At 37.1% G+C, this 24,600-nt stretch overlaps 2 protein-coding genes and 1 long non-coding RNA gene across 9 annotated transcripts; 1 reads left to right on the top strand and 2 right to left on the bottom strand.

Moving 5' to 3' along the window:
- Positions 1–121: 121 nt before the first annotated feature.
- LOC147506694 (uncharacterized) lies at positions 122–22,180 on the bottom strand. Of its 7 annotated transcripts, none has more exons than XR_015193864.1 (15): positions 21,416–22,180; positions 20,582–20,703; positions 20,430–20,498; positions 19,571–19,773; positions 8,775–8,847; positions 8,164–8,225; positions 7,177–7,245; positions 6,887–7,052; positions 5,395–5,444; positions 4,098–4,211; positions 3,787–3,958; positions 1,249–1,443; positions 1,073–1,147; positions 537–650; positions 122–382 (listed from the first exon to the last, which is right to left on the bottom strand). XR_015193864.1 is itself a non-coding variant. In XM_086558769.1 (12 exons), the coding sequence occupies exons 9-12, from the start codon at positions 6,744–6,746 to the stop codon at positions 253–255; spliced, it is 372 nt and encodes a 123-aa protein (XP_086414895.1). In that variant the 5' UTR covers positions 6,747–6,774; positions 6,887–7,052; positions 7,177–7,245; positions 8,164–8,225; positions 8,775–8,847; positions 19,571–19,773; positions 20,430–20,498; positions 20,582–20,703; positions 20,780–21,063; the 3' UTR covers positions 122–252. The 7 variants fall into 7 exon arrangements, 5 of the variants coding, with proteins under 5 accessions (XP_086414895.1, XP_086414896.1, XP_086414898.1 ...); XR_015193865.1 differs by lacking the exons at positions 19,571–19,773; positions 20,430–20,498; positions 20,582–20,703; positions 21,416–22,180 and adding exons at positions 8,959–9,124; positions 9,210–9,385; positions 9,473–9,545; positions 17,588–19,017; XM_086558769.1 differs by lacking the exons at positions 537–650; positions 1,073–1,147; positions 1,249–1,443; positions 3,787–3,958; positions 21,416–22,180 and adding exons at positions 6,669–6,774; positions 20,780–21,063.
- Positions 13,085–16,273, top strand: LOC147506695 (uncharacterized). The gene is made up of 4 exons (XR_015193868.1): positions 13,085–13,223; positions 13,734–13,845; positions 13,959–14,080; positions 16,056–16,273. It is a non-coding gene; the product is annotated as an uncharacterized LOC147506695 (long non-coding RNA).
- Positions 22,181–23,602: 1,422 nt separating the features above from the next.
- Positions 23,603–24,247, bottom strand: LOC147506696 (uncharacterized). Its single transcript, XM_086605818.1, has one exon. It carries the CDS (start codon positions 24,245–24,247, stop codon positions 23,603–23,605), a length of 645 nt encoding a protein of 214 aa, XP_086461944.1.
- Positions 24,248–24,600: the final 353 nt, after the last annotated feature.

The following is a 24,600-nucleotide window of genomic DNA, read 5'->3' on the forward strand; positions in this document are numbered from 1 at the left end:
AGCAGAACTTGTGCTGGTACATACTACGTGCTCAATGCAGAAGTAATTGACATTTGATTTGTGGTACATAGATTCAAGAATAGCTATTAGATGTGCATCATACAAAACCCACAAAGATAAGTAGAGGAGAACGTTGTCGACTTAATTAAATTGAATAACTTCAATTTTCTGAAACGAACTGAAGTGATATGAATCTTCATCGGTATACTAGTATAACAAATTGTTTAATACAGTTTGCTTCATAAATGATAATTACTCATCATGAGTTACTGCACCCATTTTGTCACTCGCACAAGATGTTGGGCTGTAGAGACAGATGCGTAGATCTCCCTGGACCATTAGGTGGTGAAAATGGCTTTTGTACAAGTCCCAAAACTCATCACTGTCAAAGGAAACAACAATAGTCTATACAGTGAGGATTTCAATACAAAAAGTTTTAGGGGATGTGAAGCAGAATTAATAACACAATTACACAAGAACACAAAAAAAAACAAGGCTCGGAATTTTTTTAAATCTATAGGGTTCCATAGCTATACCTGACTTGCGGTAGAGTAAGCAATGAATAGCATTTTGCATCTGTGTGCATGTCCATCACAATCACTGATAGCCTCGAAAGCCCCAAAGCATCCACGTCAATTAACTTTTTAATCCTGTACATAACATTTAGCACTAAGTCATTAGAAGATGGAGGTGCAGCATGTGCTCAGAACATTGATGCAAGTCGTTAGAAGATCCAAAATTTGGAGTCGATTCATAAGCCGTATATGATTCAGTAAGTATGCTCGATCACTAGTTGACTTGTGATAAGTTAATTAGACGATTAACTTAATTTATTTCGCTAATTTGTAATTTGATTAAGATCTTTGCACCAACTGTCATATGCTTATGTAGCCTGTATTTTGTTGGAATAGGAAGGTTTCAAGCCTCCTCTGGTGTAGAGAAATGCTCTTTTAGAGTACTGACTACAGATTATCTCTGATAAACTAAAAAGATATAAATGAAATACAATTTATAGTATGAAGGTAAAACAAATTTCTGATGCACTGTAGGTACAATATTGTTCACGAGTTACCTGATCCTGGAGTTTCATATGTTTCGCAAAGAGCTTTGCAGCACGGCATTCTACTCTGTTAACAGTCACAAACCCCTAGCAGAGATCCATAAATTAAACTTTTCAACTATTTGTAGGGAAAAGAAAATCGTGAATTTTCTTAATCTATAAATCATAATAATTTAGACATTATGAACCTGAGAAGCTCTAGAGATCTTATAGCAGATGCACTGATAACAAGAATAGCTGGGTTCCCAGGGTTAACAGTTCCCTCTAAAAGCTTCCCTTCGAAGAGCTCTTCTTTCCATGACGTTCCAAAGGCATCCTTCATATGTGTGCTTAAAGCTCAGGATCCTGATCCAGACCCTGAGATAGCTCCAGAATACATGTATCTGGACATTACAAAAAAATCATAGGACAAATTACAGCATGAGTTGATTAGACAAAAAATGTTAAGATGCCCAATATAAATTGGATTCAGAATCATGGAATAACCACTTAGAAACTGATTGTTGGTAATAAAAAAAAAACACGTACGAAGTTCACAATTTATATTTTTTTAACTTGGGCATTTACACAGCATAGAGTGCCAGAAACAGTTTAGAGAAGGCCATCATACAAAATGTCAGGAAATTTCTCCAAAACTAGTTATGAATGAGAAAACAACATTTTACAAAATATCTACATTACTTGGTATCAAAGTATCCAGAATGAATTGTGTCTGCCAGTTGTTTAGTAAACGATATTCGCAGCAAATGGTTTTTCATATTACCAACAAAGTAGCTATACAAACACTAACAAAGAACTTTAACACAAAGAAAAAACCTTTTTCTTCCGCATTGCCCATTGCATATAACTTAATAAACCCAACATTTATAAAACATGAAAAAAAGAAAAAGAAAAGGTGGTACCTTTGAATGATTCCAACTCAAGAGAAGATAGTTTAAGACCCTGGGTAGTTAAATCGCTACTCGGTCGCTACTCGATTGGAGGTGCGAGTAGCGAGTAGGTCTACTCGGTCGGGGATTAATCGGGATTACTCGGGCGATTTTTTAAACCGCTACTCGGTCGCTACTCGGTGGAGGATGAGTAGCGAAATAGGTCTACTCGGTCGGGGATTAATCGGGATTACTCGAGATGCCTTAATTTTTATATGTTTATATGTAGCATGTACATGACGCTGGGCAATGTGGCATACAACATGGTACAAAATTTTTGCTATCAATATGCTATAGAAATGTTGACATTGTCCATAGTTATTTGACTACTAAAGTTTCAGTCACTATCATTGTTTTTTCAATCTTTTATTTTCTTTAACTTGTCATAGTTACAAATGCAAAACATGGGTCGCACATTTTTTTTTTTTTTTTTTATATTAAGTTGTCATCAAGTATTCAAGTGGGTTCTCAAAAATCATAATACACCACATAGTGTTCAGTCAAAATACACCACACTTGTTCACTGAACATATTTTGTGAAGATTATTGGGGGAAAAAAAAATCGACGTTTTGCATTTGTAAAGAGAGTGGAGAGTCGAGATTGGAGAGGAGAAGAGAGTGGAGAGTGGGCGAGTGGTAGACTGGAGAGGAGAAGAGAAAGAAAGAAAAAAAAAAAAAAAAAGAGAAGAGAGAGAGAGAGTGAGAGATAGAGAAAAAGAAAAAAAAGAAAGTGGAGAAAAAAGAAAAACATATTTGGAATTAGAGCTTGTTTTCACGGGCTGAATTGAGAGAGGCTAGAGAAGAGGTTGGAATTGAGCTTGTTTTCACGGGTGGAGAGAAGCCCTAACTTGATTTCATGGGTTAGAAAAAAAAAAAAAATCTTGGTTTTCTTTTATATACCGATTTATGGTGAGTAACTCGCCCGATTCCGATTCCTCATAAATCGACAACTCGGCCGATTACTCGGTGATTTTTGGACCCCGATCACTTACGGGGAGTAATTGGTTGGTCGGGTCGGCTAGGTACCGAGTAGCGATTCCCCACCGAGTACTCGCCGATTTAATAGCACAGTTAAGACCATTAGCAGATTGAAACCGGTTCAGAAAGAAGCTGAGATGTTCTGAAGCAGGAAGAGAAGACGATGGAACAAGAGAAGCAACTGATGTTGGGTTGTTGTCTTGTTTTTGTTTCTTGTTCTTCTTATTTTGTTTGGAAACGACTCTTTTTTGCCCAGCAGCCATTTTCTGTGTGGTGTTCTTACTCGTTAGTTCTTACACCTTTGATTTTATTTGCACCCAAAACATCTTTGAGTACACCCACACCCAAACTATATATCGATATGACACAACAGTTGGTTTCAGGGCTTCTGACAAACTTGAAAACCTGGCTTGTCCTCACATTTCAGGGCTTCTGCCACTATTGTTTTGTACTGAATTGATTTACAATTCTTGACCATTCCACTAAGTTTTATTTAGTTGTTTATATGTTGATAGGGTATCTGTTTGATGATCACAGTTCTGCAAACGGCTCGACTGCCTTTGAAAAAGAAAGGACTGATATGTCTTTCTTTTCAAATTTGTCAACTTTCTGTTTGTTGCGCATTTGTGTACGACATATTTTGGGTCTTCATATCGCCTTTCTTTTTCAAAGGCAGTGTTCTTCATATTTTGGGTCTTTTTAAAAAAGAAGTAGAGAACCCTGCTGACTTAATTGAATTGAATAACTTTAATTTTTCAGAAACGAACTGAAGTGCAATGAATCTTCATCAGTATACTAGTACAACAGATTGTTCAATACCTTTGTTTCATAAACGGTAGTTACTCATCATGAGTTACTGCACTCTTTTTGTCACACGCACAAGATATTCGAGACAGATGCGTAGATCTCCCTGGACCTTTAGGTGGTGAAAATGGCTTTTATACAAGTCCCAAAACTCTTTTTTCTTTATGGTGAATCCCAAAACTCTTCACTGCCAAAGGAAACAACAATAAAGTCTATACAGTGAGGATTTTAATACAAAAAGTTTTGATGGATGTCAAGCAGAATTAATAACACAAAAAAACCAAGGCTCGGAATTTTTTTAAATCTATACAGTTCCATAGCTATACCTGACTTGCGGAAGAGTAAGCAATGAATAGCCTTCTGCATCTGTGTGCATGTCCATCACAATCACTGATAGCCTCGAAAGCCCCAAAGCATCCACGTCAATTAACTTTTTAATCCTGGCCATAAAATTTAACACTAAGTCACATATTACAAGATGGAGGTGTACTCTAAAAGAACCAAAATTTGGAGTCAATTTTGTTGACATATAAATCACTCATTCACTTGCCATAGCCAATCTGAGGCCCTTACTTATGGTTTCCTTAATCTATTTAAAACAATTAAACGATTAACTTAATTTATTTCGCTAATTTGTACTTTGATTAAGATCTTTTCACTGATTACTTCAGTACCATCAGTTAGCCTACACCAAACAACAGAAACAAATGTGATACATTACTGAATTTTTATCACTTCTAATGGAAAGCCCTATCGCCATCAAGATCTGATAATAGATTGATCTAGGAAAGATTTTCTTTTGTAAGTAAAATTTATTAATTAGGAAGTAACAAGGATACAAATGTGAGAGAGAATCTCACTAACATGGTGCAAACCGACATCCCAAGTCCTAGTGCCCGTTCTAAAGAACTCCTTAATTAAGGCTACGCCCCTCTGACAACCCACGTACAGCTCCCAACCAACTACATTCTGAATGTTAGACAAGAGATTCCAATTTTCAAGCCCATCACTAGCAAGTAAGTCATCACTAGCTTAATAGGCTTTGATAGTTTTGGTGATGTCATCTAGATAGTATTGTTAAGATGAAAGGTCCCAGAACTTTCTTAAAGTTGAAATAGGCATGCTACTTATCACAACTAATCACAACTAGCCAAAAAGTACTCTCCAAAAGGGTTCAAGTTTTTCCCTGTACGTTTTCTTTATTTATCAAGTCCAAATTTTCCAATACGTAAGTTGGTTTTTAATTAAAGAGTGCATGCACAACTAGCAACAAGATCACTCCTCAAGCATTGAAGTTTCCCTTTTCTATCAAAGTCTACAATTCTCAATATGTAAGTTGGTTCTTAAAAAAAAAGAGTATTGACAAAGGGCCACCTCATACTTACGCACATGTTTATTAGTAAATAACTTTCTATCCAACTCTACAATCTTCAATATATAAGTTGGTTCTTGAAAAAAAAAAGTGTTGTAAAAGAGCCACATCGTACTTACAACGATGTTTATTAATTAATTGTCTTCTCAACACTATCCTGCTAAAAATTTAGTGCTTAAGGGAAATATTCCTTTTAAGGTTTGAGCCAAGGGCAACAATTGCATAAATAGTCAAAAGCTTACATTCCTTACCTGCTTGGCGTACCACTAGCAATATTTACACGGCTCTTGAGCATGGAGACCTACATCAACCAAAAAAAGAATAAGATTTCATAAATATTACTGATCCAAGATAAGTACATTTTGCACCAAAAGAAAAAAGGTAAGGAGGGTGATCTGGTATCTAAGTTGCAGAATTAGACGTTAACAAAGATAACAACGTAGTACAGGAGTTTTCCATTCAATTACATGCTTCAAGTACGTACACTAAACGAATATGTTATTCAGTGAGATGCATGACCTATGTACCAGAATATACAAGGGATGGTAGACAATGTCACCTGGAGCAAACAATTTTTAACATACAGATAAAAGTATTACAACTTGCGAACTTATTCAATGTGCCTGAATTTTTGGTCCACCGTACATGAGAGAAAACATGAAATGACAAACTGACCGTTAAGCCTCCATAGCAAAAGGACATTCTGGATCCTTCTGCTACAAGGTGGAGCTTATTTGTGGAGATAAAGCAGCTTGTTAAAAGTTATCAAAGATAAAAAGTAGCATAGCTGATTAATAATAGACACGAGGTCATGCATTTCTTCCTGAGAATGTGAAGGCGCGTGTTCGTATAACCAAAACATTACAAAGAGTCAACATTGTTGTAATAAATACCATAGTAATGAATGATGAGATACGGCTGAAATGTCTTCTGATAAATGACTACAAATAGCATAAAGGAAAATAAGTGATAGTAAAAACGCAAGAAATGCTGACTTAACTTCCCTTGAAATGGTTTTCAGTTGAATGGTGTGATACACTGATATCATGGGAATGTGTTTTAATTACAAATGCAAATCATCTATACCAGGCAGAATGGTCCGAAACCTTGTCATTTGACAATATGTTTTCCATATTTTCTAAAACTGAGCGATTTCCCATGTATCTGGGAAGCACCAACTGTCATATGCTTATGTAGCCTGTATTACGTTGGAACAGGAAGGTTTCAAGTCCTCCACTTTGGTATAGACGAATACTCTTTTAGGGGTAAAGTTGAAAAGTTAAAAGTGAGATGACTTATATTCCAGTTTGTCTTTTCTTGAAGTGAATGTCAAAAGTACCCTTCATTACGTGACTTTCACTTTAAGTTTAAGGGTAAAGTTGTCACTTCAGTTTTTTGGTCTTAGGTTATTAGTTTCTAACTAAAATGACAGAGGAGCCAAAAATACACTTCACTAAAACTCGCCTACATTTTAAAGATACTCCTGAATAGGATACCAATCACCTCAAGTTTGTGGAGTTCTTACCACAGAACCAACTGAGCATGTGTGAGTGTGTATATTTTGTACGTACTGTCTAGAACCAAAATCCCACCACAAAAACATGATATGCTAATAGCAAGGACAGAACCACCTAGCAAATTTTATAAATAGATAAATGACACAGCAAAATAATGTCTGAAAGCAAAGCAACAAACGAAGAAGAGGGAACAAAGAAACTAATAGTAAAGTCGCAACAATTTTACCTCCAGTGAGAGAGATTTCACATGTAAGGTTTTTATTCTTCGGACTGCTCTTTTTGTGGCTAAGACTTGCAGACTTCATCTCCCCAGGCAAAAAATGACCTGTAGCCCCATTTGAAGATCAAATCTTCGGTTCAACTTTTTCCAATCTAGCATTGATATCTTTGACCTGAAGTTCAAAATCTGAACAGAATTAATAACACCACAGGCAGGGTATAATAAAGTTTATTCTCATATGTAAGGACAATCCTATTCTTAAAACCAGCAGAAGCAAGTTGAACAGAGATAATCACCATCAATGGGGGAAGATGGTGACGCTGCAACTCTTCTCGAAATTGAGGTTCAACTTGTGCATACATTTCCTGAAGAGCAAAAAAAAAACAAATGGTCAAATAAAATATGCCCACAGACCCAGTTTTATAGTAGTTAGAACATGCAACCTTTCAATCAATAAGAGATGTTAAGTCCATACACATCTAGAGAACTTAGAGAACAACTTTGTAACTTTACTTATGTAAATTTAAACTTAATTAAAAGACAAAGCAAACACACAAAGGCTGTCTGGCGTCATCTTATAATGAGATAGTCAAACACATAAAGGGTAGGACGCAGGAAAAAACAAAATGTAAGTTACTCTATGCTCATTGCACTTTGCTGGCAAATCCACAAATCAACTTCTTGAACGTAATTGAAATTAGTAGGTACAAGATTCCCTTGGTTGCCAAGGGCCATGCTCAGGCTTGAGTAACATTCCGGAACAAATAACTTTTATCCTATTAGAAATACAGTAGTTTTTTTTATTCTTGGGTTGAACATAAGTAGTTTGTTCTTAGTATTCTTGTCGTGCACTGGATGTAAGTCTTACAACTTCAGAGTTGAAAGTATTGGAGATTGCCGACATGACTCTCTCATATGTAGGATGCTTTGTCCTGCTTTGTATCTTCTACATTGTATCTCCTGCTTTGTATCTCCCTCTCTCTATAATTTGGTAAGATACACAACGAATGTCAAGGGAACCTACGGATAAAAAATAAAAGAAAGAGGTATAGAAAACAATACAATCAAGCAAAGTCCTCATCAGATTACTCCCTCGCCTAGGATTTACTAGTAATTTGATAGTTTTAGTCTTTTAGATCAAATTAAAAAAATATACATAATGAGAAAAAAGGGCACGAGATACTTCAACTCAACAGGGATGAGTAGATCTTATTAGTACAGTTCAAAATAACTAATCACTACAGTAATCTAGTTCTTCAAACAACCGTTTCCTCATCACTCACCTCGATAAAAAGTACTGCTGCTTCTCTTACACTGTGATTGAGTCATTCAGCATCTGCAAAATCTGATAATACAAAAAAACTATATAAACATAGATACGCAAATGTAATAAGCATTTAAAATTCATTTTTGCAAACGATATGAATGAGCTTCATGCCTCTCCTCATCAGTATTTTACGCGACATTGATTCAAGAAGCAAAAATTACTAAGGGATCAGTTGTGGGTTGGGTCGAGACCGATCTTCGTGACCAATTCCCTTCCAACTTGTCAATCTGGGATGGTGTGACACACTGATATCACGGGAATGTGTTTTAATTACAAATGCAAATCATCTATGCCAGGCAGAAGGGTCCGAAACCTCGTCATTTGACAATATGTTTTCCATATTTTCTAAAACTAAGCGATTTCCCATGTATCTGGGAAGCACCAACTGTCATATGCTTATGCAGCCTGTTTCAAGTCCTCCACTCTGGTATAGACGAATGCTCTTGTTGAGTATTGACTACAAATTATCTCTGATAAACTAAAAAGATGTAAATGAAATACAATTTATAGTAAGAGGGTGAAACAAACTTCTAATGCACTACATCTGAGATATTGTTCACAAGTTACCTGATCCTCAACTTTCATATGTTTCGCAAAGAGCTTTGCAGCACTGCATTCTACTGTTAACGGTCGCAAACCCCTAGTAGAGATCAATAAATGAAACTTTTCAACTATTTGTAGGGAAAAGAAAATCGTGAATGTTCTTAATCTATAAATCATAATAACTTAGACATTATGAATGCAAGGGAACCTGAGAAGCTCCAACGATCTTATAGCAGAGGCTTCAATTTGTAGCCTTACATATCTTTTTGAAGCCTTACATATTTTCCAGCTTTGAATGTTACATTTCCTTCCTCTTTCTTCTTACCAGAGGCTTCAATTTTCTCAGGTGTGTTCGTGTCCCACGATTCTCTCTCCTATTGATAGAAAAGGAAAATTTAAAACTCACTCATACCAAGCACAATGCAAGAGCCGTACAAAGAGAAATCACACTAAAGATACCTTGTTAAAGGATTCAAGCTCAACTTCATAGTATAATGTGGAATTTGGGGGAACAACAACCATTTCTTGCTTGGATTCAGATGAACCGAAACCATATTCTGGAGCAATAGTTGACTCTGCAACCTCCCCTTTCTTCATTGTCATGACAGCTCTATCAAGTCCATCAATAACTTGCTCTGCAAAATGTAAAGACTACACTTCAGTATCAAGTTTAATCATGATAACAAAGAAAGCATGCCAAATCCAGCGACATGAAAAATTACCTCCATCCGTCTTGAACTCAAATGGCCCCTCAGCAATCACAGGTACAGCTGTGACGACAAGCTTGAAAAGAACCTGAAAGCAAGATGACAATGTCAGCAGCAATAGAGAGAGAGAATTTGTCCAAGAAAGCCTATTGAAAATGTACTTTAGTCCCAACTTCAACATTTCCATTTCAAGTTTTCAACGTATACAAATGCATCACAATTTTATCATCTAACGATAAACAAAAGTAAAGATACTGAAATGAAGTAAAGATACTGAAAAGCATCCAAATGACATGGCCTTGTTTCAAATAGAATAGAAGTTTTGAGTAAGTACAAATCTATATTCTCATTTACACCAACAAAGTAGTAGAACGAGAAGAAAAACACTTACCGGGAAAGCGAAACCCCAACATTATTGTTATAAATTCTAATATAACAATGTAAGCCTAAAAATCTCCCAGAAGCTCCTTCGATAATAAGCACAACAGATGGCAAGCCTACAGAGATAAAAGATAAAAAGTTTATTATTAATTGAAAAAATAAATATAATTAATGAATACTGAAATGAAGAAAAAGGGAAGGACCTCTTCTTCTCCTTCAATTGGGCTTCTGTGAAACACCGTTCAATTGTGTAATCAAAAATGGAAAATTAATTTTCCGCCACATTAAAATTAATTTCAAAATTAATTTGAATGTTGGGAATGTGGGTTAAGATGCTCCAGTCTAACTCTCTGCTACGTTCAGAGAGGCCGCTGATGTACAATTTGCGAAGCATGGTAAGTGGTTTCAACTCCTCTGGCTTGAAAAGGAATTCACAGCTACGAAAACTCAATTGTTGAAGTGACGTGAGTTGGTTTAATCCTTGGGGGAGAGAGGAATGCGGACAAAACCAGATTTGAAGAGTCTTGAGGTTGTTGTTGTTGTGGGTGAGGGACATTAACGATTTTGAAAGAACACCTACATCCCAGTATAATTCCAGAGTTTCAAGCCGAGGAGGAAAAAGGTAGTGCGGTTCCACCTTCAAATTTGGGCAATAAGAAAGGGACAAGTATGTAATATTGGACATCATCCAAGTAAGAGGGAGCGTGGAGCCAACATAGTTTCGTATTTCCAATCGTTCCAAGCTTTCTTTATGTGGTTCCAGATTTTCAAGAACACCTTCCATCCTTCGTATCTCCTCTTCGCTGCTAACGTGTTCAATATCTGTCCCATATTTTGAATCTCCGAAATTCAACACCAAGTATGAAATGTTTATCTTTTTCTGCAATTCTGCCTGCTCGGCCTCATTCCCAGTTTTTACATGCCTTAACCCCGTAATAGATAGCCTTCCTTTTAGAAAATTGAGATTTCCTAGTTCCCCAATCACAGACCCTTTGCGGCTTCCATCACTCACAACAAACTTACTTAATGTTCGAAGCTGACTCAATCTCTCAATGCATCCACGCGGATAATAAATTAGATGAGGAGTATCTTCAACTTCCAGATGTCTTAGGTTAGAAAGCTCCCCAATTTCTTCTGGCAGTTTGCGAAATTTAGGACAACGGTTAAGTTTCAATGTTTGCAAATTAACTAGACTTCTCATTGTCTCAGGCAATTCCGTCATTCTTTGTTTGCCAGACAAATCAAGGTACCGAAGATGTAATAATCTACTCACTTCACTTGGAAGTACTTCAAGGTGAGGAGGACCACCATATTCATCACTACTCAAGTCTAAGGTCCTAAGAAATGTCAACTGGTGTAATGCAGAACGTACCGAGCTGAATGTGTTTACTACCAACAGCGTGCGTAACTTCTTCGCTTCATAGATAGATGGATTCTCTACATCATCAACTGTCAAATGACGAATCTTGTGACTCCTAATTTTCTCATTATTCACCAAAACAGAGCAATCAGTTTTTGTGAGGAACTCGGCAAAGTCATGTACCAGATCATGCATCTTGCATCTGAAAATGTTTCCATCATCGTCTTTCTCAAAATCTTGGAAGAATGAACGCATCGCCAGAGCATCAAAATATTCGACACCAACCCTCTCTAGCTCTCTTGCTCCATCAGAGCCGAGATAACCTTGAGCCATCCATAGCTTCACCAACTTGTCCTTCTCCATGTTGTGGTCTTTTGGAAAGATTGCACAGTACATAAAGCATCGTTTCAAAACTGACGACAGAGCGTGATAACTCAACAGAAGAGCAGGTAAAAAACCTTTTTCTTGTGTTTCCCAAACGTCACTTTTTAATACATCTGTCCAATCTTCTTTTGCTCGTTTCAATCGCATTAGACTTGCTAATGTCTTGACAGCTAGTGGAACACCTTTGCATTTCTTTGCGATTTCTTGTCCAATTCCCTTCAATCTTTCCTGCTCTTGTTGTGTTCTTCCCCAAAAAGCTATATGTCTGAATAAGTCCCAACAGCCATCGTCGGACAACTGTGCAAGCCTGTGTATATAAATTGAACCGATCATTGTCGCAACTGCCTCGTTACGTGTGGTGACAATGATTTTGCTTCCTCGCTCACCACCATTGAGAGATAGCTTCAATGGTTCCCAAAAACCAGAATGTTCAGTCCAAACATCATCTAGCACGAGCAAAAACCGCTTTCCCTTTACTGAGTTGCACAAATGGTGATGTAAAAGTTCCCACCCAACCACATTTTTGGCAACTTCACTCCAGTAGCTTGTGCAATGATTTCTCTTGCAACCCTTTCAAGATCAAAAGGTTCAGAGACACAAACCCATATTTTCAGCTCATAGGTGGATGCTATAGTTCCTTCATTATACACTAGCTGCGCCAAGAGTTGTCTTACCGAACCCGCCAGTTCAACTATTGACAAGATAGGTGTTGAAACTCGAGTTTCTTGTTGACTAGTCTCACATAGCAGCCTACTTAGTATACTTTTGTTTGTCAAGATCCCGACCGAATACCTCTGATACATCCACAACAGAGCTAGTGAATTGTGGAGGTTGTTGAGGTTCCGCGTGACTATGACTCGGAAGGAGGTGTAGTTGGTCCTTGTTGGTGAGAGCAACCTCAGCAAGTCTTTCTCTTATGTCCTTAATCCTACGAGCAATATCATAGCGTGCACCACCATGTTTAAAGCAAGCACATGGAGATAACAAGTAGGAACACATCTTGTTGGCAACGTGAGAGCCGTCAGCAGTAAATCCCTCTATTCGTGAGATGAGAATCCGTGTGTTCCATTCGTCCAATACATCATCTGCATCATACATCACATCTTTGAGATCTTCCAACCAAATCTTTACTGCATTTTCATGTATTTCCTTCTTTTCAGCATCTTCAAGCACCGCTTTGATCAGAGTGAGCTTAGTCTCCAGTTTTTTTACTTCTTTACGAACGCCAACCACTAACCGCACCTCCTGTTCAAGTTCTTTTCCAATGACTGAGACCAACTGGTCTATGACAGCAGAAACTATTGCTTCAGCCATTTTTGTTTTTCTTTTTTGAATCAAGGAGACACAAAAAGCTTAGGGAAGGAAGACGAAAGCAAAGAGAGATACAATGGAGGTCGAATGAATTATTGATGTTAGGTTGTGGAAAAGTGGATATTTTTTGTTGTGGAGGAACCGAATATTTAAAGCCAAATGAATTATTCATTTCTCTCTTCACAAGCAATAATGACTTCAACTTCACTTCAACTTATAAACAACTAACACCTCTTAAACCCCACAACCTCAACTTTTCACAAGAACAGAATCTCATTCCCTTCCGAAACTTGGCAGTATCCCTTGCACTGACGTTTCCTTCGCTGAAAGGTACTTCAAAGTATATATTCCATTCCTTTCCTCAATTTTGCATAACCCCTTTTGATAAATGACAAAAATGTATTCTTTTCTTGTTAATAGAGAAAATAGATGATTCCCACACTTAAAAAAATTCACATGCGAATTCATGGAGGATAAACTTTGGTTTTATATATGATGCTACAGAGATGTTGCCTTGACGCAGTCTAATATTCACTATTAATTCTCCATCGATTATTGAGAACGCAATAAAAGGTAGTCTTCAATGTGAATAGAAGCAATCTTAGAATAGTGTTAGAAATCCTACACCATGCATGTACTTAGATAGAGCTATGTTATAACGCACACCATAGTTGGCTTAAGTGCTGGATTTGGTGTTTCGCTGCCGAGTCACATGGATAGAGCTATCAAATTGCCAGCAGTTTTTGCTGATCCGGTTAAATATTGTTCTGATATGCTCCACTTGTCTTTAAGTTTCTTTTAGTTTGTTCTTTACTCTGTTTCTTTGATGTTTTCTGGCAGTTATCAAATTCTCTTGCCTTGTCCATACATGGAGATTGCGGCTTCACTGATAAGGCACAAGTTGCACAGTCACGAGGTGCTGCTGGCTTACTAGTGATAAATGAAAATGAAGGTAGCCATTTATGTTAACCCGAGGCTGATTCTTCAATCACAAATTGTCAATTATTCCGCTACTATTACTCGCATGAAGTCTCTGACTGAATTTTTTGTTGTCCGTTTTGTCAGATCTTTATAAAATGGTGTGTCCTGAAAATGATACTTCTCTAGATATTAGGATTCTTGTTGTGATATGATTCCCAAGTCTGGAGGAGAAGCTATCAAGAAAGCAATGTTAGCTGGAAAGAAGAGTGAGCCTTTTCATTCTCATTATTCTTTGTGTGTATCAATTGTCATCTTTTGTTCTTGCACAAGCTTATGATGTTTGGAAAAGATTGAAAATATGCATTAGTTATCATATGAGTAGAAATTTGTGAATTGTGTAGTCAAACTCATATAAAATCTGAGATCATCACGTGAGCAGTCACGTCAAACCCAAATAAAAAAGTGGAAGAGGTTAAAATTAAATAAAGTGAGTGTAACTATTGGATAGATGAAGGTCTGACATCAATGCACAGCTGTACCTGCGTTTTTAGAGTTTTAAACTTTTTGCTTCCCGTTCATCAAACTGGTGTACGCCACAAACAATGTGTTTGTGTGACCAAGCTGTTAATGAGGTTTAATGTTATGGTATTAATGGAATGTGAATGACATTACACCTCTTTGCATCACCTATCGTTCAGCAATTAACATTACAAAATATAAACTAAATCTTTTGTTGTACACATAATTTCTGGTGTCTTTTCTTATATGTCAGCATTTAGGATTTGAAAAACCTGGATCTTAATTTGAGTGGAGCGTGCCATCACTAGATTCATAGTTAAGTGCAAAGTCTGCTTATAACTCTTATCAGTCATCGGGTAAATATTTATCGTCTATTATCTGACTTCCTTTGTTTTCTCCTTTTATTTTTCCTATTCAGTCACATACGACCTACTGGATATTTTTCCTGGAATGCCTTCTTCTTTCTTGAGGTTGCATCATTCATCAATGTTCTTGGAGAGAAACAATGCTGCTTTTATGTGAAGGCAGCATATGCCCCTACATAGACTTCTACTTTTTCTTAAGAATTGAGATGGCTCAAACAATTATAGCCTTGGGTCTTCAGCAGAAGAGGACTAACTGACTAAGAGTTTTTTTCTTTCCTAATGTGTCCCTCGTCACCTTGTATGTCACTTTTGGGGTTTTGACCTTCTTTTGGATCTGAGCCCTTGAGTGTTAACTATGGAGGGTTGGTGTACTGAGCTCACCAGTTCTTCTCTTCTAACCTATGGGAACAGCTCTCCTACATCAGGGTGTAGAGCTTCAAATCCCACACCTTCAGTGAAGTAACCTTCTAATCTACAATCGTGTGTTAAAGAGTCACCGGTTGCAAGAGGATGTAGGTTTTTAGGCTGGTTTTGGGAAAGAGTGAAATTTGGAGCTTTCCACCTGGCAAGGATCTCAATTCCTATGTATTTCAGGATTTCCTAGGAAATTTAGAAAATAGATGTACTTATTATTAAGATTGAGAATAATGGGAAAGTGTTACCGGAATTAAGTGGTTTTAAACTTCTACATTTATGGTTCTTGCAATGGCTTACTTTGTGTAGCTCCAGATCATAACTTTTGAGCCCTGCTTCTGTCGACCCTGTTTTAATCTGCAACTAAATCACCCGAGAATACGTGAAGAACGTCTATTAGCTGTGCAAAAAAATATCATCAACTTACATATTTGCAGCAGCATATTGGCTTAAAAATCAATCATCCAAGTATCTTCTTTTTTAGTTCCTAACCCAACTACCAAACTGGTTGTTCCAAGCTGCATAGCGGTCCTAAGAGAAGATCAGAGACGTCGACTTGAGTGCTCAGTTGCACCTACAGTCTCCCGACTCTAGCTTTCCTGTAGCAGTCGAAAGCAGTGCTTAATCCTTATCTGTGCTTTCAAGTAAGGTTTGGTCGGGGTCGGCAATTGTTTTATTTTTTTGGCTTGACCAAGAAGTCTGATGTCCTCTTCGGCTATGAGCCCATGAACAACAACAATAAATTGGTAAAGAGGCAGGTATTCAAAGTACAGGCGGTCCATTTCAAACAAACAAGTTCTGTCGAGTTTGGTCTTCCCCAAGTCAGTCTATGACGACCAGTGCTCGATCATATAATAGGTTGCATATTTAGTTGTTGCTAGTTTAGAAAGTGAGGTAGTTCTTTGGTTTGCATTCTATGTTTTAATTTTTTTTATTTCTGCAGAAGTTTCAGATATACTGGAAACTTTCGTGAACTTGGGACGGAGAAAACAACTTGGAGTTTAGAATCATGCACTGCATATTTTTACAAAAATCAAATTGAGGATACTATGTTTTTTATAATAAAAAAGAAGTTCACATCGTGTTGAGCAATGGTACGGTGTATCTTGGAAAGTACTAAATCTAGTTAGATATATAAAATGGAAAGACGAATTTCAGATATTAACTGAGAAAAAAACACTCCGGGCTAGCCAGCCAGATTTACTGATAATATGAACTATCATGGTTTACTCCAACATCTCAATGGTCTATTCATTTTGAAAAGTTTTGTTCGCTCGAATCATTCACAAAATCACAAGTTATTAATACTTTGTTGCAACTTATATGTAGCTAATGCAGGTGATAGATCACAAAGAATCCTTTTTCAGAATCCAGCCATGAGAACGTGGTGAGAAACTAACAATAACACAACATATGTATAATATCCTCCGCAGAGCAAATATACGTGTAGTACAATCGTCTATAGTTGCCCTTGGGCTATCCCGTATCCGGTGAACAAGTTGGGTAAAAAATGCATAATTTTGCTTCGTGACTGCTCTGGCAATACACCCAAAGCGTATAGTGCTAAACTGTTTGCATATTGCTTCGAGTTGCTTATACCTGTTTAAATTTTACTAAGTATCCTAAATACTCGATTAGTACGACATTTTTGCTCATTCTTGTCCGAAGTATCCTCGGAATGTGAAGCCCACGAAAGTTATAGCAGCACAGAGCATCTGTTTTTTTTTTTTTTTTGGTAAGTGCCCAGAGCATCTGTTAGCATGACACCAATTCATTTTTAAAGATTGTGGACAACCATGTCATCAACTGATCAAATCTAGTATTAAGCTGAACAGCAATTGAGTTATGTATAAAATTCCAAATTACTTTGAAGAATGGTGTTTCTACCCAAAGTTCCTTCCGAATAGGCTTTGGTAGTCTTGAACTCAAATGGCCCCTCAGCAATCACAGGTACAGTTATGACGACAAGCTTGAAAAGAACCTGAAAGCAAGATGACAATGTCAGCAGAAATAGAGAGAGAATTTGTCCAAGAAAGCCTATTGAAAATGTACTTTAGTCCCAACTTCAACATTTCCATTTCAAGTTTTCAACGTATACAAATGCATCACAATTTTATCATCTAACGATAAACAAAAAGTAAAGATACTGAAATGAAGTAAAGATACTGAAAAGCATCCAAATGACATGGTCTTGTTTCAAATAGAATAGAAGTTTTGAGTAAGTAGAAATCTATATTCTCATTTACACCAACAAAGTAGTAGAACGAGAAGAAAAACACTTACCGGGAAAGCGAAACCCCAACATTATTGTTATAAATTCTAATATAACAATGTAAGCCTAAAAATCTCCCAGAAGCTCCTTCGATAATAAGCACAACAGATGGCAAGCCTACAGAGATAAAAGATAAAAAGGTTTATTATTAATTGAAAAAATAAATAATTAATGAATACTGAAATTAAGAAAAAGGGAAGGACCTCTTCTTCTCGTTCAATTGGGCTTCTATAAAACACCAAATCTTTTTCATGTTTTCGTTCAATTGTGTAATGAAAAATGAAAAATTAATTTTCCGCCAGAAGAACTAACTTAGTTTCTACTTCTTTTAATATCTTTCCAGTCAATAAGGATGTTGGGAATGTGGGTTAAGATGCTCCAGTCCTTCTCTCTGCTACGTTCTCTCCTAGTAATAATAGGGCAGTCATCGATGTACAATTCGCGAAGCATGGTGAGTGGTTTCAACTCCTCTGGCTTGAAATCAAGGGAAGAGCAATACATAAGGCACAAGTATGTAATATTAGACATCATCCTCATCCAAGTAGGGAGCATGGAGCCAACATAGTTTTGTATTTCCAATCGTTCCAAGCTTTTTTTATGTGGTTCCAGATTTTCAAGAACACCTTCAATCCTTCGTATCTCCTCTTCGCTGCTGACGTGTCCAATATCTGGCCCATATACATCTGAAACTCTGAAATATAACCTCAACGTTGAAATATTTTTCTTTTTCTGCAATTCTGCATGCTTGGCCTCATTCACACTTTTTACATGCATTAATCCCGTAATAGATAGGCTTCCTTTTAGAAAATTGAGATTTCCTAGTTCCCCAATCACGGACCCTTTGCTGCTTCCATCACTCACAACAAACTTACTTAATGTTTGAAGCTGACTCAATCTCTCAATGCCTCCTCGCGGATAATAATTTATATAATCAGTGTCTTCAACTTCCAGATGTCTTAGGTTAGAAAGCTCCTCAATTCCTTCTGGCAGTTTCCTAAGACGTCTACACCTGTTAAGCTTCAGTGTTTGCAAATTAACTAGACTTCTCACTGTCTCAGGCAATTCCTTCAGTCTTGTATTGCCAGACAAATCAAGGTACCGAAGATGGAATAATCTACTCACTTCACTTGGAAGTACTTCAAGGCCACAATCACTATAGTATGCAATACTCAAGTCTAAGGTCCTAAGACATGTCAACTGGGGTAATGCAGAAAGTACCGTGAACGATTAAGCAATAGGCCATTAACAATTCTCACTCGGCCAACAAGAAAATATTTAAAGGGTGTGAAATGCAAAGTACATTTCTACAAAAGAGAATGTCCACACGACAGAAACCATTACTACATGTCTTCATGATAGTAATCCTCGTGTGTTCTGACACATGCTACCCATCTCTGGAAACTAAAAAGCCCTACAATTCCGCCATTATAAATTATACAAATTGTCTTTCCTCTTTTATAATAATTAAAAAACAAATCCTAATGAAAGAAAAGAAAAATAGAGTAATTTTACTATAGATTTTGTTATCACCACAAAGTTATTTTGAAGATTAATAACTACTACAAAACCATTCAATTTGGCTATAAGACAGACAATAGAGAGTGAAGTTTCGTATGGCACATGCAGTGAAAAATCTAATTTCAACAACTTACAGCAATAGTAATAACACCCTCCTTGCCAACTCTCTCCATTGCCTTGGCTATCAATTCACCAATTTCTCTGTCTCCATTTGCTGATATTGTACCAACCTTCTCAACAAGAAGTTCAAATCAGTCCTTGGTAGTCAATGTAATTTAAGATAAATTTTTATCTCAACCATTACATACCTCACCAAAACTTCACAATTCTGTTGAACTAAAATTCTCCTTCACAATCCTTCAAACATAGCATGACTACAAATTATCTCTGATAAACTAAAAAGATGTAAATGAAATACAATTTATAGTAAGAGGGTGAAACAAACTTCTAATGCACTACATCTGAGATATTGTTCACAAGTTACCTGATCCTCAACTTTCATATGTTTCAAGAAAGAGCTTTGCAGCACTGCATTCTACTGTTAACGGTCGCAAACCCTAGCAGAGATCAATAAATGAAACTTTTCAACTATTTGTAGGGAAAAGAAAATCGTGAATGTTCTTAATCTATAAATCATAATAACTTAGACATTATGAATGCAAGGGAACCTGAGAAGCTCCAACGATCTTATAGCAGATGTACTGATAAGTGATAACAAGAATTGCTGGGTTCCCTGGATCAACAGTTCCCTCTAAAAGATTCCCTTCGAAGAGCTCTTCTATGATGTTCCAAAAGCATCCTTCATATGTGTGCTTAAAGCCCCAGCATCCTGATCCAGATCCTGAGATAGCTCCAGATCGAATACATGTATCTGGACACAAAAAAATCATAGAACAAATTACAGCATGAGTTGATAAAACAAAAACTGTTAAGATGCCCACTATAAAATTGGATTTGGAATCGTGCAATAACCACTTAGAAATTTATTGTTGGTAAAAAAAAAATAGCATACAAAGTTCATAATTTATTTGTAACTTGCGCATTTACATAGCATAGAGTGCCAGACACAGTTTAGTTTGCCATCGTACAAAATATTAGGTAAGTTCTCCAGAACTAGTTATGAATTAGAAAACAACATTTTACAAAATATCTACATTACATTTAGAGAAATAACTAGGCACATTGGCATTTGGTGTCAAAGTATCCATAATGGATTACTGCCTGCTACTTGTTTAGTAAACGATATTCGCAGCATTTTGAGGTAGAGTATGATCAAATGATCTGCAGTGCAAATGGTTTTCCATATCTAAGAAACAAATCCCATTAATTCTCTAACTACAACTACAAGTTATCAACAATGTAGCTATACAAACACTAACAATGAACTTCAACATTAACAGTTTCCATAGAAAGAAAAACCCTTTTTCTTCCGCATTGCAAATACCCCTTACAGTGAAATCAATTTCCCAACATTTATAAAACATAAAAAAGAAGAAGAAAAGGTGCATTATTCAGACTGCAGCTTACCTTCAGAACCCTGGACTGTTTCTTTTCCTCTTCACTGAAGTAGGTGTCATATTCAATAAATTTTCCAGCCTAATTACAGGGAAATTTTCAGTGAGTTGCAATAAAATGAAATCATCTCTAAAATTATTCAATCCTACTAAAAACTCTCTTACCTTTTCATATCTTTTTGAAGCCTTGCATATTTTCCAGCTTTGAATGTTACATTTCCTTCCTCTTTCTTCTTACCAGAGACTTCAATTTTCTCAGGTGTGTTCATGTCCCACGATTCTCTCTCCTGTTGATAGAAAAGGAAAATTTTAAATTCACTCATACCAAGCACAATGCAAGAGCCGTACAAAGAGAATTCTCACCTCAGTTTCTAATTCTAGAGTGTGTTTGGCAACTAAGATTGGAAACTAATTAGGAATAGAATGGAGTAGGAAACCATTGGAATGGAATCTATTAGAATAGAATTTGATTCTAACTTACAAAATGTGTATTTGGCAAACGTTTAGAAATCACCGGAATTCAATTCCTACTTCAATGTGTTTGGTTGTCGTATAGAATCCTCTAACAGACTCCAATTTTTAGTTTATTTCTCCATTTTCGGATTAGAAATAAAAAATCGATTCCCATATTCTAGGATTCCTTTGGATTAACAGGGTCTGTCAAAGACTTAATAAAAGGAATTAGAGTCCGTTTAGAATCCAATTCTATTGGATTCTATGTCTCCAAATAGACCAAAAGTGAGTGGTCCGCTAAGGATTCTAGTTAATTCCACTCCTCAAGTCGGATTCCTGGTAAACAAACATACCCCTAAATCATTTCCCCCCTTTTCCAGGTGATTTCACAATAAATAAGACTGAAAGCACATGTTCAAAACACAGTCCCATCTTGCAATTTCCCAATAAGTTTCACTGTCAGACAAATGAGATAATATTAAGGTTTATTATTAATTGGAAAAATAAATAATTAATGAATACTGAAATGAAGAAAAAGGGAAGGACCTCTTCTTCTCGTTCAATTGGGCTTCTGTAAAACACCAAATCTTCTTCATGTTTTCGTTCAATTGTGTAATGAAAAATGAAAAATTAATTTTCCACCAGAAGAACTAACTTCGGTTTGTTTTAATATCTTTCCCTTCAATTTCAATGATGGGAATGTGGGTTAAGATGCTCCAATCCTCCTCTCTGGTACGATCAGAGCAGGCGTTGATGTCCAATTTGCGAAGCATGGTGAGTGGTTTCAACTCCTCTGGCTTGAAATCAAGGAAATAGCATCCAAAAAAATTCAATTCTTGAAGTGACGTGAGTTGGTTTAATCCTTGGGGAAGAGAGGAATGCGGAAAAAAAGAGATTTTAAGAGTCTTGAGGTGGTTGTTGTTGTGGGTGAGTGACATTAACGATTTTGAAAGAACACCTACATCGCCCTTTAATGACAGAGTTTCAAGCCGAGGAGGAAAAAGGTAGTGCGGTTTCACCTTCAAATTTGGGCAATAAAAAAGTTTCAAGTATGTAATATTGGACATCATTCTCATCCAAGTAGGGAGCGTGGAGCCAACATAGTTTTCTATTTTCAAATGTTCCAAGCTTTCTTTATGTGGTTCCAGATTTTCAAGAACACCTTCATTTCTGGCGTGTCCAAAATCCAACCCCAAGCGTGAAATGTTTTTCTTTTGCAATTCTCACCTGCTTGGCTTCATTCCCACTTTTACGTGCCTTAATCCCGTAATAGATACCCATCCTTTTAGAAAATTGAGATTTCCTAGTTCCCCAATCCTTTAACCCTTTGTCGCTTCCATCACTCACAACAAACTTACTTAATGTTCGGTCGACTCAATCTCTCAATGCCTCCTCGCGGATAATACTTTAGATTAGGAGTGCCTAAAAGTTCCGGATCTCTTAGGTTTGAAAGCTCCCCAATTCCTTACGGCAGGTTGCAAAGATTATAACAACCATTAAGCTTCAATGTTTGCAAATTAACTAGACTTCTCAATCGTCTCAGGCAATTCCTTCATTAATGAATCCGACAAATCAAGGTACCGAAGATGTAATAATCTATTCACTTCACTTGGAAGTACTTTAAGGGCAGAATCACTCAAGTCCAAGGTCCTAAGACATGTCAACTGGTGTAATGCAGAAGGTACCCACCCGGATATTTTTCTTACCAACAGCGTGCGTAACTTCTTCGCTTCATAGATAGATGGATTCTCTACATCATCAACGGTCAAATGACGAATCTTGTGACTGCTAATTTTCTCATTATTCACCAAAACAGAGCAATCAGCTTTTGTGAGGAACTCGGCAAAGTCATGTACCAGATCATGCATCTTGCATCTGAAAATGTTTCCATCAATGTTTTTCTCAAAATCTTGGAAGAATGATCGCATCGCCAGAGCATCAAAATACTCGACACCAACCCTCTCTAGCTCTCTTGCTCCATCAGAGCCGAGATAACCTTGAGCCATCCATAGCTTCACCAACTTGTCCTTCTCCATGTTGTGGTCTTTTGGAAAGATTGCACAATTACATAAAGCATCGTTTCAAAATCCCGGACAGAGCGTGATAACTTCAATGTAAGAGCGGGGAAAAAAACCTTTTTCTTGTGTTTCCCAAACGCCACTTTTAATACATCCGTCCAATCTTCTTTTTGCTTTCGTTTCAATCGCATTAGACTTGCTAATGTCTTGACAGCTAGTGGAACACCTTTGCATTTCTTTGCGATTTCTTGTCCAATTCCCTTCAATCTTTCCTGCTCTTGTTGTGTTCTTTTTCCAAAAAGCTATATATGTGCGAATAAGTTCCAACATCATCGCCGGACAACCGTGCAAGCCTGTGTATATAAATTGAACCGATCATTGTTGCAACTGCCTCGTTACGTGTGGTGACAATGATTTTGCTTCCTCGCTCACCACCATTGAGAGATAACTTCAATGGCTCCCAAAACCGAATGTTCACCCAAACATCATCTAGCACGAGCAAAACCGCTTTCCCTTTACTGAGTTGCAAAAATGGTGATGTAAAAGTTCCCACCCAACCACATTTTCTGGCAACTTCACTCCAGTTGCTTGTGCAATGATTTCTCTTGCAACCCTTTCAAGATCAAAAGGTTCAGAGACACAAACCCATATTTTCAGCTCATAGGTGGATGCTATAGTTCCTTCGTTATACACTAGCTGCGCCAAGAGTTGTCTTTTACCAACCCCGCCAGGTTCCAACTATTGACAAGATAGGTGTTGGAACCTGAGTTTCTTGTTGACTAGTCTCACATAGCAGCCTGCTTAGTATACTTTGTTTGTCAAGATCCCGACCGAATACCTTTGATACATCCACAACAGAGCTAGTGAATTGTGGAGGTTGTTGAGGTTCTGCGTGACTATGACTCGGAAGGAGGTGTAGTTGGTCCTTGTTGGTGAGAGCAACCTCAGCAAGTCTTTCTCTTATGTCCTTAATCCTATGAGCAATATCATAGCGTGCACCACCATGTTTAAAGCAAGCACACCGAGATAACAAGTAGGAACACATCTTGTTAGCAACGTGAGAGCCGTCAGCAGTAAATCCCTCTATTCGTGAGATGAGAATCCGTGTGTTCCATTCGTCCAATACATCATCTGCATCATACATCACATCTTTGAGATCTTCCAACCAAATCTTTACTGCATTTTCATGTATTTCCTTCTTTTCAGCATCTTCAAGCACCGCTTTGATCAGAGTGAGCTTAGTCTCCAGTTTTTTTACTTCTTTACGAACGCCAACCACTAACCGCACCTCCTGTTCAAGTTCTTTTCCAATGACTGAGGCCAACTGGTCTATGACAGCAGAAACTATTGCTTCAGCCATTTTTCTTTTTCTTTTTTGAATCAAGGAGATACAAAAAGCTTAGGTTACTCTAGTAGGTTTTTTGTGTGAAGACCAATAATGGGAGAGGAAGACCAAATCAAGGAGAGATACAATGGAGCTCGAATGAATTATTGATGTTAGGTTGTGGAAAAGTGGAAGTGGGGACTTGGGATACTTTTTGTTGTGGAGGAAACGAATGGCTTTTGTTTAAAGCAATAATGACTTCAACTTTAAACAAGTAACTCGTCTTAAACCCCACAACCTCAACTACAACAACTTTTCATATAACATATTGTCATTTATACATGGTTCCTCGTGCTAATAAGAAATTATATATGATGCTACAAAGAATC

Source organism: Coptis chinensis, chromosome 4, assembly GCF_015680905.1.
Source record: "Coptis chinensis isolate HL-2020 chromosome 4, ASM1568090v1, whole genome shotgun sequence".
Classification (NCBI taxonomy): domain Eukaryota; kingdom Viridiplantae; phylum Streptophyta; class Magnoliopsida; order Ranunculales; family Ranunculaceae; genus Coptis; species Coptis chinensis.

Bases quoted from the DNA above. Each gene is read 5' to 3' on its own strand.
- LOC147506696 (XM_086605818.1), bottom strand. From the start codon at position 24,247: ATGGCTGAAGCAATAGTTTCTGCTGTCATAGACCAGTTGGCCTCAGTC.
- LOC147506694 (XM_086558769.1), bottom strand. From the start codon at position 6,746: ATGTTTTTGTGGTGGGATTTTGGTTCTAGACAGTACGTACAAAATATA. The intron at 5,445-6,668 runs GTAAGAACTCCA...TGGTTGATGTAG, and splicing joins CATGCTCAGTTGGTTCTGTG to GTCTCCATGCTCAAGAGCCG. The intron at 383-4,097 runs GTATAGCTATGG...TTCCTTTGACAG, and splicing joins CTTACTCTTCCGCAAGTCAG to TGATGAGTTTTGGGACTTGT.